The 27,345-nt window shown below is 47.1% G+C and overlaps 1 protein-coding gene and 1 long non-coding RNA gene across 3 annotated transcripts in view; one reads left to right on the plus strand and one right to left on the minus strand.

The window, feature by feature from the left end:
* Positions 1-27,345, plus strand: part of LOC125617755 — a 57,613-nt gene that overhangs the window by 13,270 nt on the left and 16,998 nt on the right. The window contains exon 2 of the long non-coding RNA XR_007348860.1: positions 5,813-5,986. This is a non-coding gene — a long non-coding RNA (uncharacterized LOC125617755). The remainder of the gene's footprint in view (positions 1-5,812; positions 5,987-27,345) is intronic.
* The window catches only part of Cables1 (Cdk5 and Abl enzyme substrate 1), a 109,882-nt gene continuing 86,347 nt past the window's right edge, over positions 3,811-27,345 (minus strand). For both annotated transcript variants that reach the window (XM_015482486.2, XM_048806442.1), the window contains 6 exons: positions 25,344-25,440; positions 24,050-24,206; positions 22,828-22,931; positions 10,466-10,572; positions 8,824-9,031; positions 3,811-5,680 (listed from right to left, as the gene is read on the minus strand). In XM_015482486.2, the coding sequence (XP_015337972.1) occupies positions 5,540-5,680; positions 8,824-9,031; positions 10,466-10,572; positions 22,828-22,931; positions 24,050-24,206; positions 25,344-25,440 (814 nt within the window). In that variant the 3' untranslated portion in view covers positions 3,811-5,539. The remainder of the gene's footprint in view (positions 5,681-8,823; positions 9,032-10,465; positions 10,573-22,827; positions 22,932-24,049; positions 24,207-25,343; positions 25,441-27,345) is intronic.

Raw genomic sequence — 27,345 nt, forward strand, 5'->3', positions numbered from 1 at the left:
ACATAACCAGCCATTTTGGAGAATTCTGTGTGCCAGGCACTGTGGTTGGTGTTTGGGGAGATGGCAGTGAACACCAGTCCTGCCCTGCTGAGTCCTGTGGTCTTGAGTAGCAGTTAAGTGACGGTGGAGGTGAACGAGTCTACCTGTGACATCTGGAGGCTTAGCATGAGTAGTATTGAACAGTTCAAAATCTCTATATCATTCTTGGGGCTGCATTGTGAGATGTGTCCTTCGATGACTGCCTGCTTGCCCCAGGTATGGTTGGCTTAGCATTAGAGAAAAACACATTTATACCCAATACAGTGACTGAGGGGACAAGAGACAAGGAATATGCAGAGCAATCGAGCAAAGAGAATTTGTGTTAATTATAACACACAGTGCAAGATCATGCATGTACAATAAAACAGTGGGTGGGATGTTGGTGGACAAGAACATTGGCCACTTCACTGTGATCTATTTATTCCCCCTAAGCCTTTAGTTCACTTGTTAGAGAAGTACATTCCCAAACACCCCATGTTTGACTAGAGGCCCAGATGTGTGCCCCACAGCAGACATGGAGGCCACTCACACCTAACAGCATGATGCTATGGAGTTAGTGGCTTCAGATCCCTTCTCCTCTCAGTGTGTCAAAGGGCTGGTGGTTGCTGGGTGGGGTCAGGATGAGGCCCTTCTCACCTGAGAGGCTAGCAGTGCAGCAGGCCCAGGGGCACAACTGACTCCAGCCTGCGTCTGGCCTTCCACCTTCTTTGCATTTCTTTTTGGACCCAAGCTGAGGCAGGGTGGCCCATTGCAATGGGACCTGGGTTTGGATCTTGCCTTTGTCACTTGCTGTATGATGCTGGGCATGTCAGGTGATGTCTCGCCTCCATTTCCTCATGTATGAAACAGGGAGCAGGATACCTAGATTTAGAGCTTGTTCAGGGTTATATAAGACATTCTTTAAGTGCCCAGCACAGGCCTGGGAGTGGTGTCTTCTTGGTGAATCCTCCCCAACACCAGCGCCCAGTGTCCAAAGGTTTATCTGTCCACCACAGTATCCGTCTCTGGCGTCTTACCAATCTCCTGGTGCCTTGGTAAGTAGTCTCCAAATTCATTTCCTCTAGTCCTCTGAACATGAACTTAAGTTGTCAGCTCTGGTTTCTTGGTTTTCTCTTGTGGGACCAAACATTTTCTCTAACTTACCCCAGCTAATTACCTGGATGCCAGGCTGAATCCCAACCCTGCTGCTTTGACCCTCCCCTAGCACTTTTGAGTTTCTGCATTATTTGGCTCCCTCTGGTCGAACTAGAAGCCCATAGAACCCAATATAAGATACATTTAATAAACATTAAGTGAACTTCAATGAATATAGTAAACTGGAGACCTGCTCACCCAGGGTGTCCCTAAGGTCACAGCTCTACAGCTCTTAGCCATAGTGTAGGGGTCATGGTGCCTTCAGTTGCCCCAACTCGCCATTGAAACTTCCCATCCCTGGGCTAAGGAGAGCCAGGCACACAGGCTGACCCAACACTGGCTGAGGCGATAAGGCTACTGGAACCCAGTTGCTTGCTTGGGACCTGTGTATTCACTGTGGCTGAGTCTAGTTTGTCTCTTTCTGGTCTTTTGCATCCAGAGATTATTTGGTGAGGCAGCTAGGTCAACTGAGTTAGAACTACCTCCCAGTGACAGGGTGACAATTTTTGGGGGGTTTAAAAACCATGGGCATTTTTTCTGTACCTTTATCTAAGGCCAATGCTATACAGGGCAAGCTGTACCTTTTAAGAAGATAATTATGTCTTGTGCTTATATGGAGGACCAATGCTTTTCAGACTTCAATGCATACAAATCACCCAGGGATGTAAAGATGCAGATCCAGCAATCTTAACACGCCCCTAGGTGATGCACATGCTGCTGGCTCTCCGCCCAACCTGAGCAGAGAGGGGGGTGGAGGGAGGTGGGGTACAGGGAAGCAGGGTACTCACAGGCATGTTTGTGGTGTAACCAGCTCTACACTTGCAGATTTTCTGAAGGAACTAGTTAGTAATTTGAATGGTCCTATATGGGATGGGGCCTTGCTGGGGTACTCTCTCATTCTGGATGGGCCCTGTGTCGTGGCCATGTGTGGTTACTTTTGGCTTTTTTTTTTTTAATGTCACTTATTCCTTGCAGGTGCATTTTGGAAAACTGCTTTTTAAGGTGGTATTTTTAAAAAGTGACTTCAGATCTGTACCTCTGGCCCTCAGCACTCCCCTACCTGGACCTGCTGTGACCTGGCTAGTGCTTTCCTTAACCAAACTGTCCCAGGGAGGCGACTTCAAGCTGCTCTTGGGTTGCTCCCCCTATCGACTCCTTGCTTTGAAGAACTCAGTTCCTTTGCTGGGTGGATGGCACCAGAACTTTCTAGTAAATTTGAGTAACTGGTTCAATTTTACTTTGTTTGCAACTTGCAAGAGGCAGGAAGGTTTCAGTTCTCCACTTAATCTGAGGCAGTCAGGGCTGGTGAGGGCAGAGGGCCTGCTGTTCAGCACTGAACAGGAAATGTCTGAGGGAGAGATAAAGAATTCGGTAGCAAGAGCCTGAAACAGTTTTATTTGCTGTTGTGGGGATGAAGGGTCAGGAAAGAATAACAAGAAGGGGAAGGAACCTCGGCCCCCTCCCCCTGCCCCCAATCACTAAGGTAGGGCACATGGTACAGAGTGATCTGTGTGGAGTAAGTGACCTCCCCCTGCAAAACCTGCTGGCTGATGACAACAGAAAAATCCTGGAAGGGAAATTTCTGATCAGAAAGAAAAAGCCCAGGAAAACAAACTGTTTGCCTTTAGTATGGATTTCCTGTTTTTTTTTTTTTTTTTTTAACATGGGTTTTATTTAAGAGGAGAAAGGAGGGAGAGTGGGGATTTCTGTGTCCCAGGGTTGGCTGAGGCTCAGGCCTTCAGGCAGGTATGGAAGAGGACAGGGACTTGACCCAGCCCAGGTGGGTACCACCTTTCTGCTTATTTGATTCCCATCTGCTCCCCAACAGCCAGGGCTGACTAGAGGAGCCCAGGCCCCCAGGCCAGCTCTGGAGGAACCCACTCAGGCAGAACCCGCTAGTGTTTAACTGAGGAGTGTTTGGCTGGAGTGAGCTTCCCCATGGATACTTGTGAATGGAGAAAACCGGAGAGGCTTCAGGGAGGTCTTGAGAGGGAGCAGGGCTTGGAAATGTCCAGGACTGCACAGTGATAGAGGTCAAAGGCAAAACCTTAGACTCTTCTAGAACTGGTCTGAGTGACTTTCTCGCCTCACAGGTTCAGGTTTCCTCCTCGACTCTTTGCCGAAGCTCAAGGCTTTGCACCTGTCACAGGGGCATCTCTGCGTGTTACCCAAGTCCTTCCCCCTCTTCCTTTGCCTCTAGAAAGCTGGTGGGGACATGAGAAAATGCCTTCATTCTCATGAAGATGCCCTCCCTTCCAATTCAAAACAAAACTCTCCCCTCCACAAATCCACAGAATAGAACTTAAAATTCAAAATTAATCTTTAAAAGAGAAATGAACCAATAACTTTCCAAGTCCACCTCATAAACACTAAAAAAACAAATCACCCCAAAGCCAAGAATATTAGTCTGGACTACTTCATGACACAAGGAAGGTCTCAGGCTGCCCTCCCATGTCAGTCATTAGTGTCTCCCTGGGTCATTTCTACATGCTAGAGATTCTTCTCAGAACGGCTCTCCACCTGTAGCCACTGTCCACACACCTGAGCCAGGCGTCTCATCAGAGAGAACAAGATGACAGATACCAGTAAGTTGAAAGGCATTTTGTAGTTCAGGAGATGGAGATGCTTTGAACACTCTGAGCTTCTCAATTTGCTTTATTGATAATATGTGCACCTTAAATACTAGTTGATTTAGCTTTCAACTAGTAGACCACGTTCATTATATCCCTACTTCAAAATCACCGATTTACAACTGATTCTGGCCAAGGAAACTTGTTAGCAAAAGATTAGGATTGAACTCAGTCAAACCTAAGACTGATTTAGAAGCCAAGTATTATCCCCTGTTCTCACCAGCTGCTGCTTGATTGCCCTTGCCCCATCCTGTAGGAACCAGGCATGGTGGTGCCCACCTATAGTCCCAGCTACTCAGGAGGCTGAGGCAGGAGGATCCCTTGAGCCCAGGAGTTTGAGACCAGCCTGGGAAACAGAAGGAAAAAAAAAAAAAGTCCATCTTGTAGGGCTGTAGGATTCTTCTGAGCTCTGCTAACAAAAGCCATATACCCTCACTGCCCACATCCCCCTTTCTCTGGGTGATATCGGTTGATCCAGGTCTGCGACCCCACTACAGCCTGTGTGTGACGGAGGCCGAGGAATTTTCCACGGAGGGGGCCAAGTTGACTGGTGAGACCTTCGTCTCTACACATACACATACTTCTATATATAAAACAAAATATTTTAATTCTTTTTACATGGCTACAAGCTTTCTTCAGCCAGTTGACACCTGTCCTGTGGCTATAAGGTGACCATGTAGTGACATGAGTCAGCACAGGTCATGCCCGAGCATCAGGACAAGTCGTGATTAAAATTCTGCACTGAGAGCTATGGATTCTCGGCAACAAGAGCCACCTGAATCAACTCAACCACCGCTCAAAATGCAGTTTGTCCCAGTGCAAAAGCCACAAAACATGTCATACGTCTTACCCCTATACTGGATTTTTATAAAACACATATTTAGCACAATCAATGTGCTTATTATGCACTCTAACATAGAGCACAGGAACGAGATCGATGGAGCACAACCCCCACCATCTCCAAAGTGTGCAGACCAGACAGATGCCCGCAGTGGGATGGCAGGAAGGTAGCGCCACACTCCACGCCTTTCTGTGACTCCTCCAACACTGAGAACTTCGTCTTTGTCCGATTGTGGCAGGAGCAGTCACAAAAACAATGTCATTTCCTAAGGGCAGAAGATGCCAACCTGGAACCGAGGGATTCTTAACCAGAAATCACTCAGAAATCGTTGCCCCAAGTCGGCTCTGCAGAGGGTGGCACTGACTTTGGGGGCTGAGGGCTGATGCAGGATCTCTGACACTTGCACACTCACATCCACATGCCCCCGGGGAAAAGTGCACTTCCAATGGCTGATACAAAAATAGATTGGCACGCTCTTTTGACACAGGGATGGTAGAAAAGTTTTCCTTCAGTTCTGCAAATCTGCTTCCCTCGTCTGCTCTGGCACTCTGTGCTCAGAGTTGGAATGGGTCTGGAGCGAAGGCCCAGGGTCATGCTGGCAAGGTGTGCATGCCTGGCAGGAAGCCCCTTGGAGGCAGCTGAGTTCTTGCTAGGTAGGGGACTTTGCTGTCCTCAGCATGAATCTTCTTTTCACTTGCTTGTGTAATGAATGGCTCACACTCTTCGCGGCCAGCCAGACTGAAGACCCCGTGAAGTTTCCAGTACTGCTTCTCTGCGAAAACTGTGATGAGGATAAGAAGCTTGGTACTTTTGAGTTCTATTTTTTGCATTTCCAGTAGTGAACTCCGCTCCACGGCACTCAGAGGAATGGTCCTTCACCCTGCTGGGCCCTGTGCTAGGAGTTCTGGATCAGGCGTCTGTAGTGTGGCATGACTTCGTGCTCTGGTAAATGGAGTGCAAATTCTAAGGCCACTAACACTGGGAATTCAAAGGCAATCAGTTCTCGCCTATTCAGCCGGAACTTCTCTTCCAGTTTCTGCAATAAAATTAAGACATTTTAGTTTTAAAATTAAAATCTAAGGGGTTTTCTTCCAAGTGCAATTTCCCTATCCATCAGCCAGTAAGTGCTCACAGAGAAACTTACGAGTCTGTTTTTTGTTGCTTTCAGAATACCTGAGATTGGGTCACTATAAATACCAGTTCTGGAGGCTGGGAAGTGCAAAGTCAAGTCGTCACACCTGTTGAGGGCCTTGTACTGCTTCAATTCCTGATGGAAAGTGGAAGGGTAAGCAGGTCCATGCAAATGAGGGACAGCCTTGCTTTAGCATGAGCTACTCTTGGGGTAAGTAATCTAGTTCTGAGAAGAACAATTCCCAAGAGAAAGGCATGAATTATTATTATTAAGTTGTTAATAGACCTTTATTTTATTTATATGTGGTGCTGAGAATCAAACCCAGTGCCTCACACATGCCAGGCAAGTGCGCTACTGCTGAGCCCCAGCCCCAGCCCAGGCATGAATTCTTAACACCATTGCCTCTCCAAGGCCCCACCTCTCAACACTGTTGCCATGGGAAAAAATTTTCAACATGAGGTTCAGACGCGGCAAACCATATTCAAACCACACACCCATTACAAGCAAGGCTCTGGAGGAAGAAGGGGAGGTATGGACGGCACTTCCTGCTGTAGTTCTGGTGGCCTATGGTCTGCCAGGAGGCTCACATAGGTCCCATCACTTCATTTAAGAGGTCAATCACTTGTCCAAGGGTGGCAGACTGCAGTGCTGAGAAACAAACCTACATGAGACTCCAGCACCACCCTGTTACATCTAAGTTATTCAGGTCTAGAAGTAAAACTAAAACGGAGCCCATCACCTACAACAATAATAACCACACCTAAGTTCTGAATGTGGGGAGATGATTATTTGCAATTCATTCTTTTCATCTTACCCACAGGGCCTCAAGTCCTGGTGAGGCTGCCCTACTTTCAATGTCACGTATGTGAGCTGTGGCTCCCTGCCTGTCCATCCGACTGCAGCGGGATGGCATTAGAAATGGAGAAGAAATCTCACCAGTAGAGCTGTTGTTGCCTGCACTCAGATTATAACTGAGATGGGCTTTTTTTCTTTTTTTAAATTTAGTTATACATGGCAGTAGAATCCATTTTGACATAATTATAAAAGCATGGAATATACTTTGCTCTAATTCAGTCCCCCGTACCTTACTTTTTCCTCCTCTTTATTGATCTCTCTGCTCTTAAGGTTTATTGCTAATGCAAATAGCTTTTTAAACCATTACTGATATATTCTGCACTAATACTATCAGCATTTGCTGTGTGGCATATTATTTAACTATGATGTGAACAGTATCATAATTTTTATTAATATTTCTCAAGATTCATTAGTTCAACAAAAATATATACACAGGAATAGAGTAGTTCCACTTTACCCATGGGGGATATGTTCTAAGCGTCCCTAAAGATGTCTGAAACCACACATATTACCTAACCCTATAGATTATTTACTATATATACATACCTATGGAAAAGTTTAATTTATAAATTAGGTGTATTAAGAGATTAACAATAATAACTAGTGGTAAAATAAAATAATCACACTATAGTGAAAGTTATGTGAATGTGATCTCAATAATTTAGGGTCCTTTACTCACCCTTCTTGTGGTGTGAACTGATATAATGCCTCTGATGAGATGAAGACCAGTGACGAAGGAATTGGGACGCGTTAGGCTACTAGGGGTTACGTGAACACAAGTACTATGATACTGGGACAGTCAACCTGACAAACCAGATGGCAAAGTGACTGATGGGCAGTAGCATATGCTACGTGGGTATCCTGGACAAAGAGATGACCCATGTCCCAGGTGGGACAGAGTGAGATTTCATCACGCCACTCAGAAAGGTGCAGAATTTAAAACAGATTGCACATTTCTGAAATTTTCCATGTAGTATTTCTGGACTGGTTGACTGTAGATAGCTGAAATCGGGCAATGCAAAGCCATGATAGATGGGGACAACTGTATAGGGCTATTGATTCTCAGCTCATATTTGGCATCCAAGGATCACTTCCATGTTCATGTATTTACAGAACAAGCTAGATGATCGTGTGCCACTTCTTAAAGTACTGACCTAAGGAATACTTTAAAAAAAAAAATATGGCAAGCACCTACATCAGCTCTTTTCCTTTCCCTTTGCTTCTCAACTAAAAATGGTGCTCTCTAGCATGGCCTCCCATGGCTGTGGCAGTTGCCTACTGTCTGGACAGTATGTTTGTGTTTCTCACAAATCCATGGGTGCCCCATACCCCAATGTGAAGGTACTAGGAGGTAAAGCCTCTAGGAGTAATTGGGCTCAGAGGATATCTTCAGGGTACAGTCCTCATGATGAGATCAGTATCCTTACGAGAGAGACCAGAAAGCTTGCTCTGTCTCTCCCTATGCAATTAAGGATACAGTAAGAAGGCATCTGCAAGTAAGGAAGAGGGCCCTCATCAGGAATCAAAGCAGCTGGTACTTTGATCTTGGGCTTGCCAGTCTCCAGAACTACAAGACATAAGTTTCTGTGGTTTAGGAGACCTAACCTACAGTATTTTGCTATGGTAGCCCAACCTAAGACACCCCTCCTCTTGGGAACTGTGAGTAATAAACCTATGGTTTCAATGGCATTTGTCTCCTGATCTGTTGGCTTTACCATTCCCCAAATTTCCTATTAATATACTGAATTTTAAAACAGGTATTCATGCATTCACCCGATGAGATCAGTGTTTTCTTGCTTTGATGAGACTCTCCTTTAAAAGAAAGACGATAGTACCCCAGGAAGTAACCAAGGCAGCAGGGGGCCAGGGCCTGCTAGACCACGGATGTTTGAGGTCTCATTGTTCACAAGACCTCTTGTGAACAGACCCCTTGTGATTACAGTAGTTTCCACTCCTCATGGTGTCTGAGAATAGATTTTTATGGCCAGATCCAATGTTGGAGCTCTTTGGTCTTGTCCAAGTAGATAACCTTGCCCCCCCCCCAGCTCTAAGAGAGCCTATGAAAAGGCATCTGACATTCTTATGGGAAGGACAACTTCATGGCCCTTAGCTTTGTCACCAGCCAGGGTCCTTTTGAGAAGACCCCTGGACTGAGAGTGTGTCCCCCAGACACCAGGATGTAGGCTACTTACATCAATTAAATGCTTGACTTCATGCTTTTTGAGGTCACTTCCGATCTTGGCTGCTAACAGCACACATGCTCCAGCACAAAGCTTCCGGTTCTGCTTGTTGAGCTTTCCCTTGAGGGCGAGCTTCTCAAAGTAGACGAAGGCCATGGCCACCGTAGGCTCCTCAAAGCCACAGTCCTCCTGGGCAAGTTTCCGCATCTCTCGTTTCAGACTAGACAAAGAAAGCAGGGAAGAATCTCACTAGAACCTAAGAGTTTCAGGGGACCCCCAAAGAGGAGGATGACTCCATCGGGAAAGCATCTTTTTCATCCCCAGAGGGTGATATGGGATGGGATTAAATCCCCAGAAGTGTGAAGGTTACATTATGTGTGGAAGAAGGCCACACAGTTGGGGGTCTAGACCCTCCCTGGTTGGTCTGGCTGCCCAGACCATGTTCACTTTTGCCCCAGATTCAGTGCCAAAAATCGCCACTTCCAGGAGGATGACAGACAGGCCGCAGGCCAGGCAGACAGAGGGGCCAGCAAGGGCGCCAACGAACATGACGAACACAGAAGGACCCCACTGAACACATGTGGATATCTGAGGGCCCCCTTGGAAACTAAGGGCGGAGCTATCCAGAGTCAAAGAGGGACACCATCTGGGAAACTGTGCTCATTCCAGAGATGATAATAGAAATAAATCAGGCACTTGGTCTAAACTCTGCCAAATATCAGTTATGTTCATTAACTAGGACAGAAAAGGAGTCAGCCTAAGAGCACATCAACCAGTGTCCTTGGGAAAGCCGCCCAGCAAATGGACAAAGTGTGAATACTTGATTTTTCTCAAAGTTTTTTTTGGGGGGGTTCTTTGGCTTGGAACATGCCAGAATCAAATCTTATCAGGATGTACACTAGCATAAATACTTACCGGCACATATTCCAACATGACATGGCTGTGTAGCCTAGCTTCTGTTACCATACACATGTATACCCAAACACCTGCAATCATGATGTCATGGGGCACACAGACACTAGTTAGCTCCTCTCTGGCCCAGCAGGGTCAGTCACCTTAACTATTTGGCTGACAGCCAGGGTCACCGCAGGGTTGATCTAATCAACTACATGGGAAGTATAGCTTGTCTTTTTTTTTTTTTTGCTGCTTTGGTGACTACTAAAATACAGGTCCCAGTTATCATCTCTGGGAAAGTGATTTTAGGTAAAGTTATCCCATTCCCTAAGATACTAACCCTTTTCTCTTTGGCTTTGCCTATACTTGAGAAACCACAGAACTGAATGTCACCCATTCTGTTTTTCAAAATATACATCTTACTGAGCTGGCACACTGCATGCACATAGCCTAAAATGTTTCTTTCACTGAATGAATGCCCTTCCAGATCTGTGTCAATCATAGGTCTGGAGTTTGGCCTTCTGTCCTGGCTCTCTGGGCTCTCCTACCACATCCAGGCACGAGTCAGCCAGCTGTAAGACCGTTTTTTTTTTTTTTGTTTGTTTGTTTTGTTTTGTTTTTCCCCTTAACTGAATGTGACCATGCTTCATTCCTCAAAGAACAGAAAAAACATCATACAAAGCATGAGCTTAATGCGGGCTGGAAGAGAGGCTAGAAGGGCAAGTTCAAGGTGAGTTAAGGTGACATAAGTTTCCCGTACCTCCTTATTTTGCTGAGTGTCAGCTTAATATGAGGAAACTTCTCCTTGAAGGTCTCGTTCATGTCCTTCTTGAGATCTGAGGGCTTCACATAGTCAATTACTGTGGTCTGTAACAGATAAAGAAACACAGGTCACTCATTAAGTAAGGGTCCTATGAACTAATGACGTGCAAGTCACAGCCAACTTACAACTCCAAAAATGTGATGCAATGAGGAAACTCAGATTAGAGCCACAATTAGGGTCTCTGCTGAATCCAGGAGGGACAGTGGCTTTCTGGAAGCATATGGAAAGGAAATCAAGCACCTCATCCTACTTATAGTGATCTTTTTTGAAAAAAAAAAGCTAGCCTGTAGACCATCAGGAGAGAGGAAGGGGAGTCTTTCTTTACTGCATTTCAACCTATGGTTCACACAGTGCGGTGCTTAAAGGCACCAGGTTTGAACTTGCACAGATCTGGGTTCAATCCACAGCAGACCATTCATCAGTTGCAGGTTTTGGAAGATGTATTTAATCATCCTATCTCAAGTGGTATGTCTGTAAAATGAAAACAATAACTGTACCTACTTTATATGGCCATTGGAGAACTGTGTGAGAAGTCAAGAGCTCTTGGCATACAGCAAGCACAATAAATGCTAGTTACTGTTTTTTAAATGTATTAAATTGACTAGGGCATTACAGTTATAAAAATAGTGGGGTTCATTTTTGACATTCATAAATGCATAAACTGTATTTTAAAAATTAGAAAATGTACAAAACTTACCATTTTAACCATTTTTAGGTGTAAAGTCTAGTGGCTTTAAGTACATTTCACATTGTTAAGCACCCATCGACACCCTCCACCTCCAGAACCTTTTCATCTAAAGGGCAGCTCTGTACCCATCAAACTCTAATTCCCCATCTACTCCCTCCAGCCCTGGCAACCATCACCCCACCATTTTTCTCTGTGCATCTGCCTCACGTAAGTGGAATTATGTATTTCCCTTCACGTCTTCAAGGTTCATCTGCACTGCAGCATGTGTCCGAATTTCCTTTCTTTTAAAGAGGCTGAATGACATTCCATTGTATGTATATAATGGTAGCTATTATTAACAGTCCCTTGAAACTTGAGTTCCTCCCTGCTCTCTAAATTCTATTCATCCCTGAAGACTGGCTCCTTTGAGCGCTTTTTGAATATTCTAGTCTTCCTTGTTCCTCCGTGCCCTGCACAGTTAACTGTCAATTAAACAGTCTTTTGCTGGGTTCCCTGGTTAGTCTCATCCTTCCTTCACTGTACGCCTGCCAAGGGCTGGCTCTCTTCTGGCTGACTGTATGGCAAGAATCTTCACCAAGCAAAGCCAGAGGAAGCAGCAGCTGCAAATTCGGATGTGAAGGCCCATTCCCAAGGATGGCCCACCGCCAGCAAAGCACATCCAAGGTTTCCTTAATGGCTCTAACAAAAATTGGTGGCTTTCTCCGATCATTTCCATGTATGAGATACTTGGTTTGATTTTTAGAACAAGCTCATGGAATGTCTCTGGTGGTAGTTTACAGCCAAGAGCAGGCAAACAGCTAACAGATCCCAATTCAAACGGATCTTAATGGTACCTTCTTTGCTTCTCTGGAGAATTAAAGCAAATGGTCCCAATATGAACTCCCAACCTGGCTTAGAGTTGGGTGGACAAAGACTTGGTGCATCTTCTTGGTCAGGAAGGGTCTCCCTGGGGCTGGTCCGTGACATGCCCATTCTCTTACGCGCCAGTGATGTGCTTTTTGAGAAGTGGCAATCCAACTCTGACCAAAGTATTTGGACACGTGCATGTGTGCTTGCACTGTGTGGCAGGGAGGGGAGGTGCACTTGGAATTTTTATGGAGGCCTCTCTGGCTGCCAAGGTCAGGCAGAGTGGGCACCGCCCTGGGGCAGCTCTCCAAGATGGATTTGCCTCCCTTCCTGCTTCAAGAACCACTTAATTTCATCTCAAAAAACATCTCTGGATTGAATAGGATGTAAGATAGATAGATAGATAATTTTTTTTCCATTCCTGGAAGCAGGATGGAGGGTTATCATCTACCATGCTTGCCTCCAGGTGGGCCCACCAGCCAGTCCTTGTATCCTGAATACCCGCACAATGCCCCCATCTAGGTACCCTGACACACCAGACAGGCCCCTTCTTCTCTTCCGTTATGGACAAAAACTATGAGGCTGGAATGATGTGAGCAGGTTTAAGCAAAGTGTCACTTGCCTTTGTCGGGGGCCAGAAGCCCTACGAGTCCTGAGCAAGAATACTCCATTCTGTAATGATCATTTGAGTTTTAAAACTGGTTTCCATGGAAATGTCTGAGGCAATGGGAGGCCTGGATCCCACCCTGCAGCAACTACAGCAGCTACCTGGACGGTGCTTCTCTGAAGATCCTTGCAACACTTCTCTTGAAAGAAGGCCCCACTACCAAAAGAGAAGTCTGTGAATGCATCCCACCCACCCCACCTGAAAGACAAGGAAACTGAGGTTCAGAGTGAAGAGGCTCACCCCGACCTCAGCCAGCTGCAGACAGGGCCAGAGCTGGGAACTTGGTCTTCCAGACTGATTGCTTCCAACTCATCCTCCCACAACCCACTCCCCCCACCAACAGTCCTCCTGGCTTTTCTTTCCTTGACCAGACTGAATGGGCAGTGAGAGGAGCTCCCACCTTAAGGGGCTCTTGGGAGGTCTCGAGAAGTTGGCTGACCATAGAGAGGGCTGAAGTAGTAGCCAGGTAGCTTCTACTCCAGCGTCAGGCAACACAGAGAAGGTCACTTAACATGTGGTCCCTATCTGCACCAAGACACATTTCCTAGGTGATTTCTACGTGCTGAGGTCCAGGGAGCTGCACATCCGACTCTCCCCGCCTGACTAGCACCTGTTCCAGGTTCAGCTTGTGATGCTACTTCTGAAGGCTCATCCTGCTAAGCCACCGCCCTGCGCACATTGCTCTTCCTGTAACTCGCCTTTATGAAACAGTAAGCTCTGGATGTCCATAGTGAAGGGCAAGACAGCCAATAGTTCTATTTCCCTATGACTTTGTAGTTAGGAGCCCCCAAAATGATTCCAGTTTTCCCTTTAGAATGCTCTGATATGAGAAGGCAGGACTGGAGAAGTCACAAACATGTCATTTCTGTTGCCAAGATGCACTGAGGGAGAAGTCCTGGAGTCCAGTTTGTAGCCTGGTGTCCATTTTGCGGGTACAGACCACAACAGGGGCAGCGTGGGTCTGGGGCTGGTGGTCGGTGCCACCCTCCAAGCCAGAAGTCAGAGTCCTGATCCCAGAGAATGCGAGTTTCTGCAGGGTGGCTTGGGGATCATTTCTGAATTTTGACTTGGGCTGTTCTGTCAGCCTCCTTAATGATTCTCTGAACTCTTCGGTATCTACCCAGCTGTAACACACCCCTTTCTTAAACTAGCAAGAGTGGATACGGAGTTCTGCAACTAAACTGTAAACAACACACTCTATACTTCCATTGATGGTCTTCACAACTAACACTGAGGACAACAGGATAAGAGTGTCTGATCCCCTGGAGGTCTAAATGTGGTCAGGTCACTGGAGACCACTGGGGGTCTTGCCCCCTATCCCTGACACACATTTCCTGGTGAGTCCAAGCCTCAGAATAACTCCTGAATACCAACTCAGCCCAACCCATGGCCCTAGTAAATCATGCTTATCAATCAGAGCACTGGAGGCTGGTGGAGAATATGAAGTGACTATTAGTCTCCTGGGGCTGCTGTGACAAATGACCACAAACTAGGCAATGGCAGCAATACATGGTCTCTCAGTCCCTGGGCGGAAAACCTGAAATCCAGGTATGAGCAGGGCGTGCTCCTTCTGAAACAGAATCTTGAAATAGAAACTCTGGCTCTGGGTAGAGACCTTCCTTGCTCAGAGTTTCTGGTGGGCCCTGCTTGTCCCTGGTTTGTAGATGCCAGTGCTCTAACCTCTGCCTCTGCCTTTGCATGGTGCTGTCCCTGTTGTCTGTCTTCTATGACTCTGTGTCTCCTTATGTGGACAAAATCATGTGAGATTATGAGGCCTACTCCAGTCTGATTGCATCTTAATTTACTTTTGAATAAGGACACATTCTAAGGTAGTGGAGGGTTAGGAAATCTTTTGGGGGACACGGCTCTGCCCACTGACTCCTAATGGTGCACTCTGTGCAGCTCGCTGGACCCTGACCCCTGGCTTCCACACTGAGCCTTGCTCTGCCCCTCACAGAAGGCCTGAGCCTTGGTCTGAGAGAGGACTTCATAGGTAGCCTCCTTCCCTGCCTCCTCTGCTGGCCATGACCGCCCTTCTCTGTGTCCCCGATTCTACGAGTTCTGGCTCAATGGGAAAGAACCGACTCAGGAGCCAGACCCCTGGGTTTAAACCCAGCTCTGCTGTGCAGTATCTGGGTGGCCTCGGGCAAACTGCTTAAGCATTTGGGCCTAGGCTTCCTCTCTGGTTTCTCCATCATCTGTTAGATGCTGATGGCTGTGGGACATCTGCTCAGGAGGTGGCCCCATGTCCCGCTCACATTCAGCACACAGGATACTCATTTGGGACAACAGTCAGCAGCCTTCAAAGTGACAATCTGCCCCCAGACCCTTGCTCAGACAAGGCCTTGCATGCAGAGCTGAGGTTATATACAGGCCAGATTCTTGGTACTAAACAAATCACCTTGTGACCAGGTCCATCTCTCATGTCTTCAGGTACCTGAGAGATGATGTCCCCACTGGCCTCTTACTCCAGGTCCCAGTCTCGGGAGCTCAACAGGCTGTGATTTCTCAGCACAGTCCTGGACATCTTGAGGAAGCCAAATGATAACACTCAGAGGCTGGACATCTCAACCATGTGGGAGACCACTCTCTTTCCAGCCATGGTCATGAGCAAAGAGGCAGTACTGGGAAACTAAGCTACAGGCGGGGATTCCCAGCCCCCAGCCTTTCTTTCTGGCTTGGGAGAGAATCAATTAAACGTGAGGCTGTTGCCTTGTTTAGGCTCACCTACCAGTGGAATTGTAGGAGTTATAAAAATTAGCAATGCCTGAGTTTTGCCAGAGTGTGTTACTATAAATCAAAGTGCTAATTAAGCAGACTGTGGCTCCTTCCTGGTCTGGGACAGTCTGTGTCATTGACACCTAATTCCAGACCACAGAATTTGCCAGATGAAGGGCTCCTCTTGGCCTGCAGCTGTAGCCAAAGCAGAGCTGGCTAGGAGACGGATGGGCAGCTCTGGCCCTGTGGTGCTTGCATTTTTTTGTAGAAGAGGTCACTGTGCTCTTGAAGAGGTCACTTGAATGCACTTTCTCGCAGCTGCCTGTGCACAGCTGCAAAAAGGGGAAGGCGGGGAGGTCAGCTGGGAGGAGGAGACTATCCAAAACTGTCCACAAAGAAGCCCTGCCCAGCCTGCTCCACTGGAGACGGGAAGCAGAATTAGGAAAGGCTGGGGTGGGATGAACACCCATGAATCCCTTCAAGATACCAAAATGAAAAGTCCACGACTTAGTTATCTAGCTGCAAGAGTCCACCACTTCTATCCTGGAGATGCTGGGACACCCTTTGTTTTTCAGAAAAACAGTCTTGACTAATCACAAAAGGAGTAAGGGCTGCCGAGGAACTGAATTAAGCCCCAGCTGCAATGTGGGGAACAGAGGGCCTCCCAGGGTAGGGTTGGGGTGCAATGTGAGCGGGTACGGGCACATATACCACAATACTAATTCTAGAGAGGTCAGGGGTTCAAAGCAGACAGGTTGCTGGTCCGATTCTGATAAAAGCAGCCAAGATGCCTCTGCTTCAAGGCCTGGAAGAGCTCTGACCTTTGTCCCCTACTCTCCATAGGAATTTATGAGCACCTCTGAACAGATGTGTTTGCTGCGGATTCTGCTCTGGGGACCAGAGACTCCTAATCCCTGGAAAGGAACATTCCAAGGGATCTGGGTTCCAGCCCCAGGGCTATTTATACCCTAGGAGCTGGCTGGTGATCTGGGGCAGGCAGACACCTCTCCATGCCTCAGTTTCCCTGCCACACTTGTGAAAGGAAGGAGGCATCCAAGGCAACCATCTGGGCAGCTCCTTCCAGCCCTGCAAAATCAGGGCTCTTCTGCTTTGCCTACAATTGTCCGCCAGCCATCAGCATTTCCAGCTCAGCTGGGCACTGGGAAAGCAGATGTTTGATGCTTGTTCAGGTTAATTAAGCAGGGGGCGGCCCTGGGCTAAATCTATGTAACCACCAACAGATGGGCATTTCAGCTGTCCTGTGCATTTAATCCCTTTCCCTAGGAGGACAGTAAATCACAAGGAAACTATAGGAATGAGCAGGCAGTTGACACAGCCTGGGGCTGTATTTGCTATTTCTACTCCTTGGATTCTAATTAAGAATGTGATCCTGAATGGACTCTCCTTCCCATCTCTTAGGGGAGTAGCCCTTTAATATTCCTCACCGACATGAAATGGTTTGAGGTTTATGCTGTCACATGGGGCAGTATAGAGCTCATTCTGTGGCAGGTATTTGCTGGATATTCATCTGGTACTCCAGAACTTCTGGGGTAGTGTCTCTACCCACTTGTGATGACACCGGGTGGCTATACCCCGAGTTCACACATACCCAGATGTTATTTGGATGTACTTCAACATGCATGCTTCTTCTTTTTTTAAAAACTATTTTTAGTTGTAGATGTACACAATACCTTTATTTATTTTTATATGGTGCTGAGAATCGATGCGTTGGGCAAGCACTCTACCCCGAGCTACAGCCCCCGCCCCTACACATGCTTCTTAAACAGTGGCTTCAGACGTGAGCCAAATTTGCATAAAATGTCATGTTCAAAATTACGAAATGATGACCAAAAATCCAAGAAAAATACATAGGAAAGGAGCAGATGCTGCACATCTTGGGACTGTTTTTACAAGGAAAAAAAAATGATTTCAAAGAATACTGTATTACTGATACATGATACAACATGGACGAACCTTGAACATATTTTGCTAAGAAGCCAGGCGTGTCTATTGTATGAGTCTAATGATGTGAAACATCAGAATAGACAAATCCAGAGAGACAGAACACGGGCCGCTGAGGGATTTGGGAGTACAGGACTAAGGAGGATTACTAAAGCATATGGGGGCTTCTTCGGGAGATGATGAAAATGTTCTGGAATTGATTGTGGTAATGGCCACATAACTGAATATACTAAAAACCCCCACTAAACTGTACACCAAAGACATAAATTGTATGCTACATGAATTATATCTAATAATGCTGTTGCTCAAAGCCACACGAAAAACAACAGCCACCCCCCACCACAACCCAAAAAGGCATTCTAATTTCCCACGCTTAAAGCTGGCAGGCCTCCAAGACCCTGCTTCTCAGTTGCTGCCCAGGCACCCGATGGAGCCTCTAGAGAGCACTAGAAATCTGACTTTTGTCACTGGCACCGCTTCTCTCACAGTGGCCCGTCCCCCAAAGAGTGAGCCATAGGCACCATGAAATCTGAGCATCCTGGCAGGGACCTTGCAAGGGAGGGAGGACCCCAGTTGCCAGCTGCTATAATTCCCCAGCAAATCCACCCTGCAGGTAGGTACATAATTGCCTAAGTCATCGACACAACTTTTAATGAAACATAAAGCCACAATGACACCAAAAAATTAAGTGCATATGAGGGGCACATGGCAGGTTGAATTAGTCGCCCTTTCGTCGAGTTGCTCAGCTCCCACTGCCAGCCTCTCACACTGTATTGAAAACCCGAGTCTCAGACGTTGTCTGTTGACACTGTGGGATGCAGGGAGGGGTTGCTCTGAGTGCTGAGATCCTGCTATAATAAAGGAACTGGCACTTTATCATGGAGACCAACTCTACAGATGCTCTCTCGAGACGCAGAGGTATCATAAAGGATAATTTTTTTTTTTCCTTCCTCCCCTTTTTTGGTGTCAAAGCAGGGTGAGAGGGATTTCTTTCTGAGAAGGGAAAAGGATCCAAAATTCCATTCAAGTAAAGTTAATTTTGTTGGCATTACCTCAACGCTGTCACTTTCTTCTCTTAATTGCTTTCCACACCCATAAAGGGAGAAAAAAAAAAACAACAATGAAAAACCACTACCCGAATGAGCTGCCAGGTTCTAATGATAAATAATAACTCTCTAGTGAAACCCTAATTACATGCCAGGCCGTGCAGCGGCCGGAAGCATCCGGTTCTGACTCAAGGCCTCCTGCCCTCCTGGGCAGCACATTAACTAATGCTCTACAAGAACCTGCATGCAGCTGAGCGGTGCAACGTACTTTCATGTCCTGTGGTCACCTTCTAGAAACCCAAAGTCCAAACCACAGGAATAGCTGTAATTCGGTCTCCATGCCTGGCTTGAGGATTTTTTTTTTTTTTTTTTTTTAAGCTTAGAAATCTCACTTATGCCCTTTCTCAATGGATCTTAGCAGTAGTGGTTGCATGGATTCAAGTTTGAAAACACAAGTGTAACCACAAGTTCAAGGCTACTTTTAAAAAGATATCACTTCTACTCTGTAGATGCGCTTCACCTCTGGAACTCTCCAACTCTAAGGCACGCCCTAACTGTGGTGATGAGTGGCCTTTCAAACAATGAAAATATGCATCTGACTATATCCTGGCTGGGTGATGTCATGTGACTCGAATCTCTCTACTAGGTATTTACCCAGGAAAAATGAAAATATTTGCCCACAAAAGACGTGTGCGAGAATGCTCATAGCAACAGCACTCATAATGTCTCTATATTGGAAATCTCCCAAATGTCCATCAACAGGGGAACAGACAATTGTGCATCCAACACCACTCAGCAATCAAAAAAACTACTGATATACATGCCTGGGTGAGTCTCACAGGTATCAAATGAGAAAGCAGATGGATTAAAAAAAAAAAAGTACATAGCCTATGATCTCTTTTACATGAAGTTCCAGAATAGGTAGATAAACTAAATATGATGCCAAGTCAGACCAGCAGTTGTCCTAGTGAGGAGATGGACAGGGCGAGGCAGGAGGAAGGCATTTTCTAAGGGGACAGAAATGTCCTGTCTAGAACAGAGGGGTGGTGACAGAATTCATGGGATTGTACACTTAAAATGGGTGCATTTGGTTGAGTATAAACTACACCTGATACAGCTGCCACAGAATTAGATGGGTAAAGGATTAGCTCATCACTCTGAGGGGTGCTTGGTTCTGCAGAGGCCACTTGGACATCCCATAGCCTGAAATTCCACAAGAACAGGACATTCCTGAAAGACTGGAGAGCAGCCCCAGGACCCAAGAAACCCAAGATAAGGCAATAAGACCATGAGGTTGCATGGTCCCCAGGGCCTGCTCCCATCAGCAAGCAGAAGTGGCAGCAGGAAGCCCTGGGGAGAGTGGGCCAGAGCCTGCTTCACAAGCTGGGGACACCTAGTGAGGGAAAGTGCAGACCCAAGTAGGGTCTGTTGGTTTAGAGCTTCCCACACACACCTAGGAGCCAAATGTGCCTCAGGCACTCAAAGAGGGCTTTCAGCAACCTGGTTCAAATACCCTCTAGCTTTTGCCCACCTCGAGAGTCACTAGCCTGATACAGGTACATCCCTGAGCCTGGAGCCACAATGGGGGAGAAAGGTTTGTAGGGATCATCATTCTGTGGCCTTGACCTCCCTGCACGCATGTGTGTGTATGTACACAAAGTCAACTTCTTTGACACTTCAGGATTTTCCCACGGGGAAATTCACCTCCACCCAATCTCCTACTGCCTGTCCAAGTGGGTTCCTTCCACACACTCCTCCCGGCTACAGTGATTTGTCTCCCCTTTTATAGTCTGACTTCCCCATTTGCTCTAAAGTTAATGAGAATGGGGATTGTGGCTAGTTAGTTTTCCACTGAATATTAAAACACCCAGTCTGGCACATATGAGGGCCCCAACAAATTTGCTGAATGGGTAAATTCTGTACCTGTTACTCAACATGTAAAAATCAAGCAAACACACAAAGAATCACCCCTGTACTCTTGTTCCTACAAGTTCAGTGCAAATGCTGAGAAAATAGTCCTGTCATCCATGCCTGCTTCTAGGAAGGGTGTCTCTGGGAAGCTGGGTTGAGGCTCTTTGTAATACATACCGTCATCGACTTAGACAACAGCGGGCATGGTGGTGCATGCCTGTGATCCCAGCTACTCAAGAGGCTGAGGCAGGAGGACCTCAAGTTCCAGGCCAAGTCTGGACAACTCAAAATAAAATAAAAAGGGCTGGGGCTATAGCTTAGTGGTACAGCACTTGCCTAGCATGTGCAAGGCCCTGGATTCAGTCTGCAGCATTGAAAAAAACAAAACAAAAAACAGAAAACAAAACTTGGATGATAACATTTAAAAGTAGATTTCCCACAATATCAAAGTACTAGTACCTATAGTTAGGAAGCAAAGAGGTCTTACAGATCTGACCATTAAATGCAGCTCACGAGCAACTGCATTCTCTAAAACATGGACTCTTACGGGAAGCACAAACTGTGGAGCCAACATGAGGAAATGAAAAATGATCCATTTGGGAACATAAAATGAGGAGGAAGGACCTATATGCTGACTTGACAGGTCATCTAACACACTGTCTGAGGAGGAAGAATTACCTGTGTGCACGTGCATGCACACACACATATACTAAGCCCAGGACATCAAAGTGCACAATGAAATTTAAAGGAGGAAAAAATAAGATTGGATCTGGCACCAGCCCCACAGCAGGCTTGTCAAAGGGGAGGTCAATGTTATTGTGACATGTCCACTGGAAAGGTCCCCGCCAGACTCCACTGTTGGCCACAGTGCACTTCATACTCTTGGTCACTTAGACATCTGTTAAACTGCTGGCCCCAAGAACCATCTTTATGTCCTGCCCTTGGGTCAGCCATCTACTGCACAAAGCCCAGCAATAGGTATTCGGACATGACCCAGAAAAGCGGACAGAGCCCCGGGCCAGGAGTTGTAGCCTCAGCACCCATTTCCTGCCTGTCCAGCCATGACCATCAACTGTGACCCTCACTTAGACTCTGGGCCACAGTTTCTTGCCTAAGTTACTCAATCAACAAAGTGAACTTTAATAAATAAAGCAGTGCACCACAGAAAGAAACCGGATTCTTACAGGAATGGCAGATTTCCAGTTGCTCCCTCCTCGATGTCAGGGCCATGGCTCTGGTCATTTATTGAACACTTTGTGAGAGTGTTCAATAAATGTGTCCTAGAGCAGAGGCCTAGGATCAAGGGTAATTTTAAACTAAATGCCTTTGGAAATCCATTCTGACTCAGCGTGGCACATCAGAATGTCCTCTGCAGAGATGCCAAATATAAAGAGAGATGTGCTGAAGGTACCTGGCAAGGGCTGGCCGGGTACTGCCAGGGGTTTCCCGACAATGGCTGAAAACTCTAAGCTCCAAGTGCAGATGTGGATGTCCGCTGAGTACATGGGGTTGGTTTGTGCTTTGGTGTCTGCAGACAAGAAAGCCCAGAAGCAAGGGCCTTTGGGATGCTTGATGCTGAGGTGAGGGCTCCTAGGAACAGCACAGGAGGGAGAGAACCAGAGGAGGAAGTGCTGAGCTATGCCTGCCCTGCCAGAAGGCAGGGGGAGACGGGGCATTCTGGGTTGGTGCCCAGGCCGCTGATGCTGTGTGGGGCAGGCCTGGTCAGTCCGTTTTCCCCAAACCTGATTCTCCCTTCCTCCCACAGCAGTCGGGCTCTGCTTGCCTTGGAATCAGGGCAGGTCTGCCCAAAGAAAGTATGTGGGACCCTGGAAGTTCCCCCTGGTGTCAGGAGAAATAGTAGCCCTTGGTGGTGGGAAAGGTGGTTAGCCCAAAGCAGAAACCAGAACTATAACAAAGGGAAAAACAGGAAGAGTCTGTGAAATAAAAACAGCAAGGAAAGCGTTTGCATCTAACACCCACAGTGTCCTACTTTCACTTTCCCAAGAGATAATTCTGTCATCCCCAACCTGGTGCCAATTGTTTGCTCTGAGTGCACGTGGAAGCCTGCAGTCACTGAGGCAATCCAAACAGAGCTGGACTTGAACTTGGCACTTCCAGGGATGGGTTAGGTCCTCCCCTATGGAAGTGTAAGCTGGGCCATGCTACCTCAGAGGTGAAGGACCCCCAACTTGAGCTGGTGGCTTTCACAGACATTGGCAACCCAGCCTTCTCAAACCCCTAAAGTGGTGTTTACAGGCCAGGTGATCAGATTCCTGGATACCAGGAAGGTGCTGGTCCTTCTGTAAGAACCCCCACTATTGCTTTTCCAGGAGATGCTCCAGGCAGAGCAGTCTCTGATAAAGTTCCCAGTCCCAGTCTGTGAATGCAAGCAAGCCACCTCCAAGCCAGTCCAGGTGGCTGTGGGGATGAGCGAACCATCCATCTATCCCACGCTACTCACCATGTATGAAGGAAAGATCAGAACTCGCTTGTGCTTGCCACAAGGCCACTGGGGGTCATCCAAGAGATTTGGGTCATAGTCCATAAAGTCTCCCAGGTCACTACCTGAAGATCACATGCAAAATGATAATTAGGGGCCCTGGACTCTCTGAGGCAGAGGCAGCTAGGAGAACGCCAAGTACGGTCACTGAAGACAGTTTTCAGGGAATTTGGTTCAGTGTCATATCCCTGGCTCTGGCTTTTAGCAGACGGCTCTGCATGCCAATGAGATGTAGCCCCTTGCCAAAGGGTTCAGCAAATTCTTACCATTCTCTCTTTTTTCCTTCCATCTTAGAAAATTATATATTAATCTTCCTGACCCAGAAGTGTAGAAATCTTTACATAGGACCTAAGATGCAGAGAGCCCTTGCAGGTTATAGAATGTGGCCTTGAAAAGATTCATTTTCTAAATTTGCAGGCCAAATTACTAGACTCATGTCACGCCATCTAAGAGGCATGACTTAGCGTGAAAGCTTCTGGGCAGGCTATTGTGTGCAGAGCAACTCAAACCAGAGCATCCACCGGCGCACACAGCTGTAAAAGACCACAGGTGTCTGGGACATGAGGGCAGAGGCTGGGCTGACCTACGGAACTGCACATTCACCTGGAATTTCTCTGAAAGTAGAAATAATGCTATTTCTTAAAGAACTGGCACCCTCATGCCAATCCTTACCAAGGTTTGTGTGGACAGAGTTGGGATATGCACATCTTCCTTCAGTTGCCAACTTTGCTCGCCAGTATATTCACAAAGGAAATGATCACCCTGATTCTGTACCTCAGGGTCCAATTATTTTAGGGGAAAATAAACAGGAGAAAAGAACAAAACAAATGATCGAAAGAACCCCAGGGTTCCACACTGTGACAATGCAGGACATAACCAGGCGAAAGGTGAATGAGGAGCCAAGTGGTCCACACAGAAGCCGGGAAACCCAATCAGCTCTAAATGATGCAACTTTAGCATTTCTCCATGTAGGTAAGACCCTACAGGATTGGCAAGTGTGGCATCTAGAGGTAAGATCCCCTGTCACCTGGTTATGGGCCTACATGGCCTGAGATCAAGTTTTCCCTAAAGTAGAGTCTTCTGGGGGCACCTGTCCTCCAGCGTGCAGAGGGAGGCACAAACCACACTGTAAACTGAGGCACCTCCTGTCACAAACTACCCAGAGCAGATGGGCCAAAGTTACCTGTGTCGAGGCTCCCCTGGGTGCTGCTGGCCCGGCCTATGGAGAGGCTGCGGTGGCTCAGGTTGCGGAACTGGGAGAAGGAGGAGGTGGAGTCTATAGTATTCCTCCGGGCTCCGAAGGCATTTGTGGGTAACAGAAATTGGGTATAAGAAACTGTCTAAAAGGTAAACAAACAGACAAACTAGTGATTATTCCCAGGCAATGCTAGGTTTGCATTCTGACCAAGATATGTGGCTCCTCCAAGTTCAGACCTACTTTTTAAAAACCTGCAATTCTAAAATTTTAAAATCTACTTTTTAAAAACCTGCAATTCTGAAAAAAAAAATTTGGCACTCACACATGCCAAATTTGTGCCCAAATTCCACCCTAACGGACATGAGGTGAAACAGTTTTAACTGAGCTCACGTAGTGTGACTATTCTCATTTTGTGGCAGAAACGTTAACATGTCGGACACATTGTATGGCTTTTTATAACCTATCCGGCAGGATTCCAGAACACATAAGGCCACAGAATCTCCCATTATGTTCCTCAGCAGATGCTGTTTGTGATGTCCAGCTCTATTCCTCCCCTCCCTCCTTCCTCCGTGAGCGTCGGCTCCTGAGGTATAAAGGTGGAGCAAATGCAGTTCTTTTCTCCTGCCCGGGGAAGTGCACCCTACCTATACCTGGAGCTCAGGGTTCCTGTCATTCAGGTAGAGGAGTGACCCGTTAACCTGGGGGTAAGGAGGGCAAAGGTCATTCACTGCCCCAGAAGCTTCCCCTGTTGGAACTATTCTGGAATGGTTTCCCCAAAGAAACATAGGCTTTGGGAGGGTTGAACCTAGTGTATGCAGGTGAAGTTCATTTTCAACTTTTACTCCTCAGATTTCAACCCAGCTTGAAACCATTTAAGGTTGAGGGATTCTTGGCCCCTTGGGACCATGAGAAGCCAAAAACTTCTTTCTAATAGCTGGAATGTTGCTTGCTTACATCACCAGTTAATATGTTCAAAATGCCACTTCATCCTGGAATATGCATGCATTGTGGGGGGGCGGGTAGAGTGTGTGAGGTACTTGTGTTACACACTCAGTTGTCAACAGTACTGACAGAAAAATACACATGCCCAGTGGACTCCACCACATGGTTATTGAAACAGCTTGGTGGGTTTCCATGTGCACAGTGGCAGAGCTGGGGTGGGCTGGTATCACATGCCCAGGAATCTGCCCCCAGAGCTTGCTTCCCGCCATCACAAGTGAGGTTCAGTCTTACTGCCTCTGCTCCCTGCCCCTGGTGATTGAGGGCCAGGTGGACTTACCTTCCCGTCAGCACCCAGCTCCACACCTTCAAGACCAATGATCTCTTTCAAGCTCATGGCGCCTGCTGACTGCCTCCCTCCATCCAACTTCAGATCCCTGGGGAGTACAAGCCAAAGGAAAAAAATGCTTTTGTGTGCACCCCAAAGAACTACGATGATGTTTACTACCTGAGACACCACAGTCACACTGACAAAATGACCAAGTGGGTCCTGGGGGATGGGATGGGATGACCTTGTGTCCTTCCTTGGGGGCCTCACAGCAAGGTTCTTTCTGGGGGCAACTCCATTTTATTTCATTTACATGGACAAACGAAATCCAATTGATCACAAGGTCTGCAGATGGGAGTTGGGCTCAGAAGCTGGAGGAGACCAAAGTCACCTCTTCCTCAGCATGGGGCCCTGCATTCTCAGAGAAGGTCAGTTACAGAGGAGCCAAGGGAATGCTCTCTGAGCACCTGGGACAATTGGGCCTCTGGGGCTCCTGCTGCTGGGTTCTTTTTAAAGCTAGTGAGGCCACCTCTCCTTTACCAGACAGAGAAGTAAATCTCCTAAACAGGAATCCGTTTCACTGCTGGCAATGAAAGAATGAGTGGCACAACAGTCACCCTCACTCGTTTTCTAGGTAGCCTGACAAGGTAGTATCTTCTTTATAAGAGAGTAATTCCCAGTAAAACGACAAGCATTTACACAACGCCACACAATTCAAAGACTTGCACACACACACACACACACACACACACACACACACGTAAGGAAACTTGTAGGGACAAGACAGGCATTACTATCGTCAACCCATTTTACAGAGGGGGAAAGAAAGAGGTTTAAGTAAATGGCTTGCCAAAGCCACCAGGATAATACATTGAAGGGAAAAGTCTTGTGCCCAATGCTCTTTCTAGTACCTTTGCTTTGCTTTGCTTTGGCGATGCGAGATGGGCTCCCCATGACTACCCTCATGTGCAACTGCTCGCTTTGTCAAAGGATGATCCTCCTTCCTTATGAGTTTTTCAAACCTTGCTGCACATCAAAGCCACTCGGGGGCCTCTGAGAATATGGGGAGGACCTGGGCATCCACACTTCAAGTGACCCAGATGACTCTAAATTGCAGCCTCGTTTGGGGACCGTCTCCCAGCCTCTGTCTCTATGATACAGGGTGCTGGTAAGGGAAAGCCACCTCAGACTGAAAGCCTCCTCACTGTGTGACCTGGGCAGAGGGACCATATTCAGGGACTGAGAAGCTAAGTAAGAACAAGCCATACATAAAGGGAAGACTCTCCTGGCCAAAGGTATCCAGGGAGAAAGAGAGAGGGACAGAGTAGGAGTGGGGAGAACAGAGCACGCCCCTCTCAAAGCTGGAGGACAAACAGGTTGTCCTCATCTGTACCCTTCCAAGGATGGACTGGGTCTCTGATCTTATGTAGAATGCAGAGTCTGGTCTGAGACAGTTTTCAAAGTAAACACCCCCGACCCTCGGCACCCAGCAAGTGCAGCAATCCTGTCCTCAAGAGGCGATGGCACCACCAAAGCCACAGAACAAGAGCAACCAACCCACCCATCCCACAAGTCTTCACTCTTTCTATTTATTTTACTTTAATCAGCGCTTCTCCCATTCCTCCTCCCATACCCCATGCGCGTAAAAGACTTCAGGTCATTCTAAACAGCCAACCTGCCCCTTAAGGGACAGAAAAGGACAGTAAGTCTTACAATTGTCAGTGTTTTCAAGAAGGTGCAAGTCACCCAAATGAGGGCTCTAAACACGTTCTGAGAAGGAAGCCCTTTTCCATGTGTCTGAAATCTTCCACACGTGTCCCCTCTGGCAGGGACCATACTCCCTGAGGGCTACGAGGCCGAGGATTATTTAAACCCAAACATGCTGTGCCCACCTTCAACTCGCTGCTGCCAAGACCCAGCAGGCCAGAGGACAGCGGGGCTCAGTGAGGCCACCAGGTACTGTCCACACCTACAAGACCTGCTGCTCTGCCTGCTACTAAGCTACCCAGGGCAA

The sequence above is a fragment of the Marmota marmota genome, unplaced genomic scaffold (assembly GCF_001458135.2).
Source record: "Marmota marmota marmota unplaced genomic scaffold, marMar, whole genome shotgun sequence".
NCBI classification, from domain to species: Eukaryota; Metazoa; Chordata; class Mammalia; order Rodentia; family Sciuridae; genus Marmota; species Marmota marmota.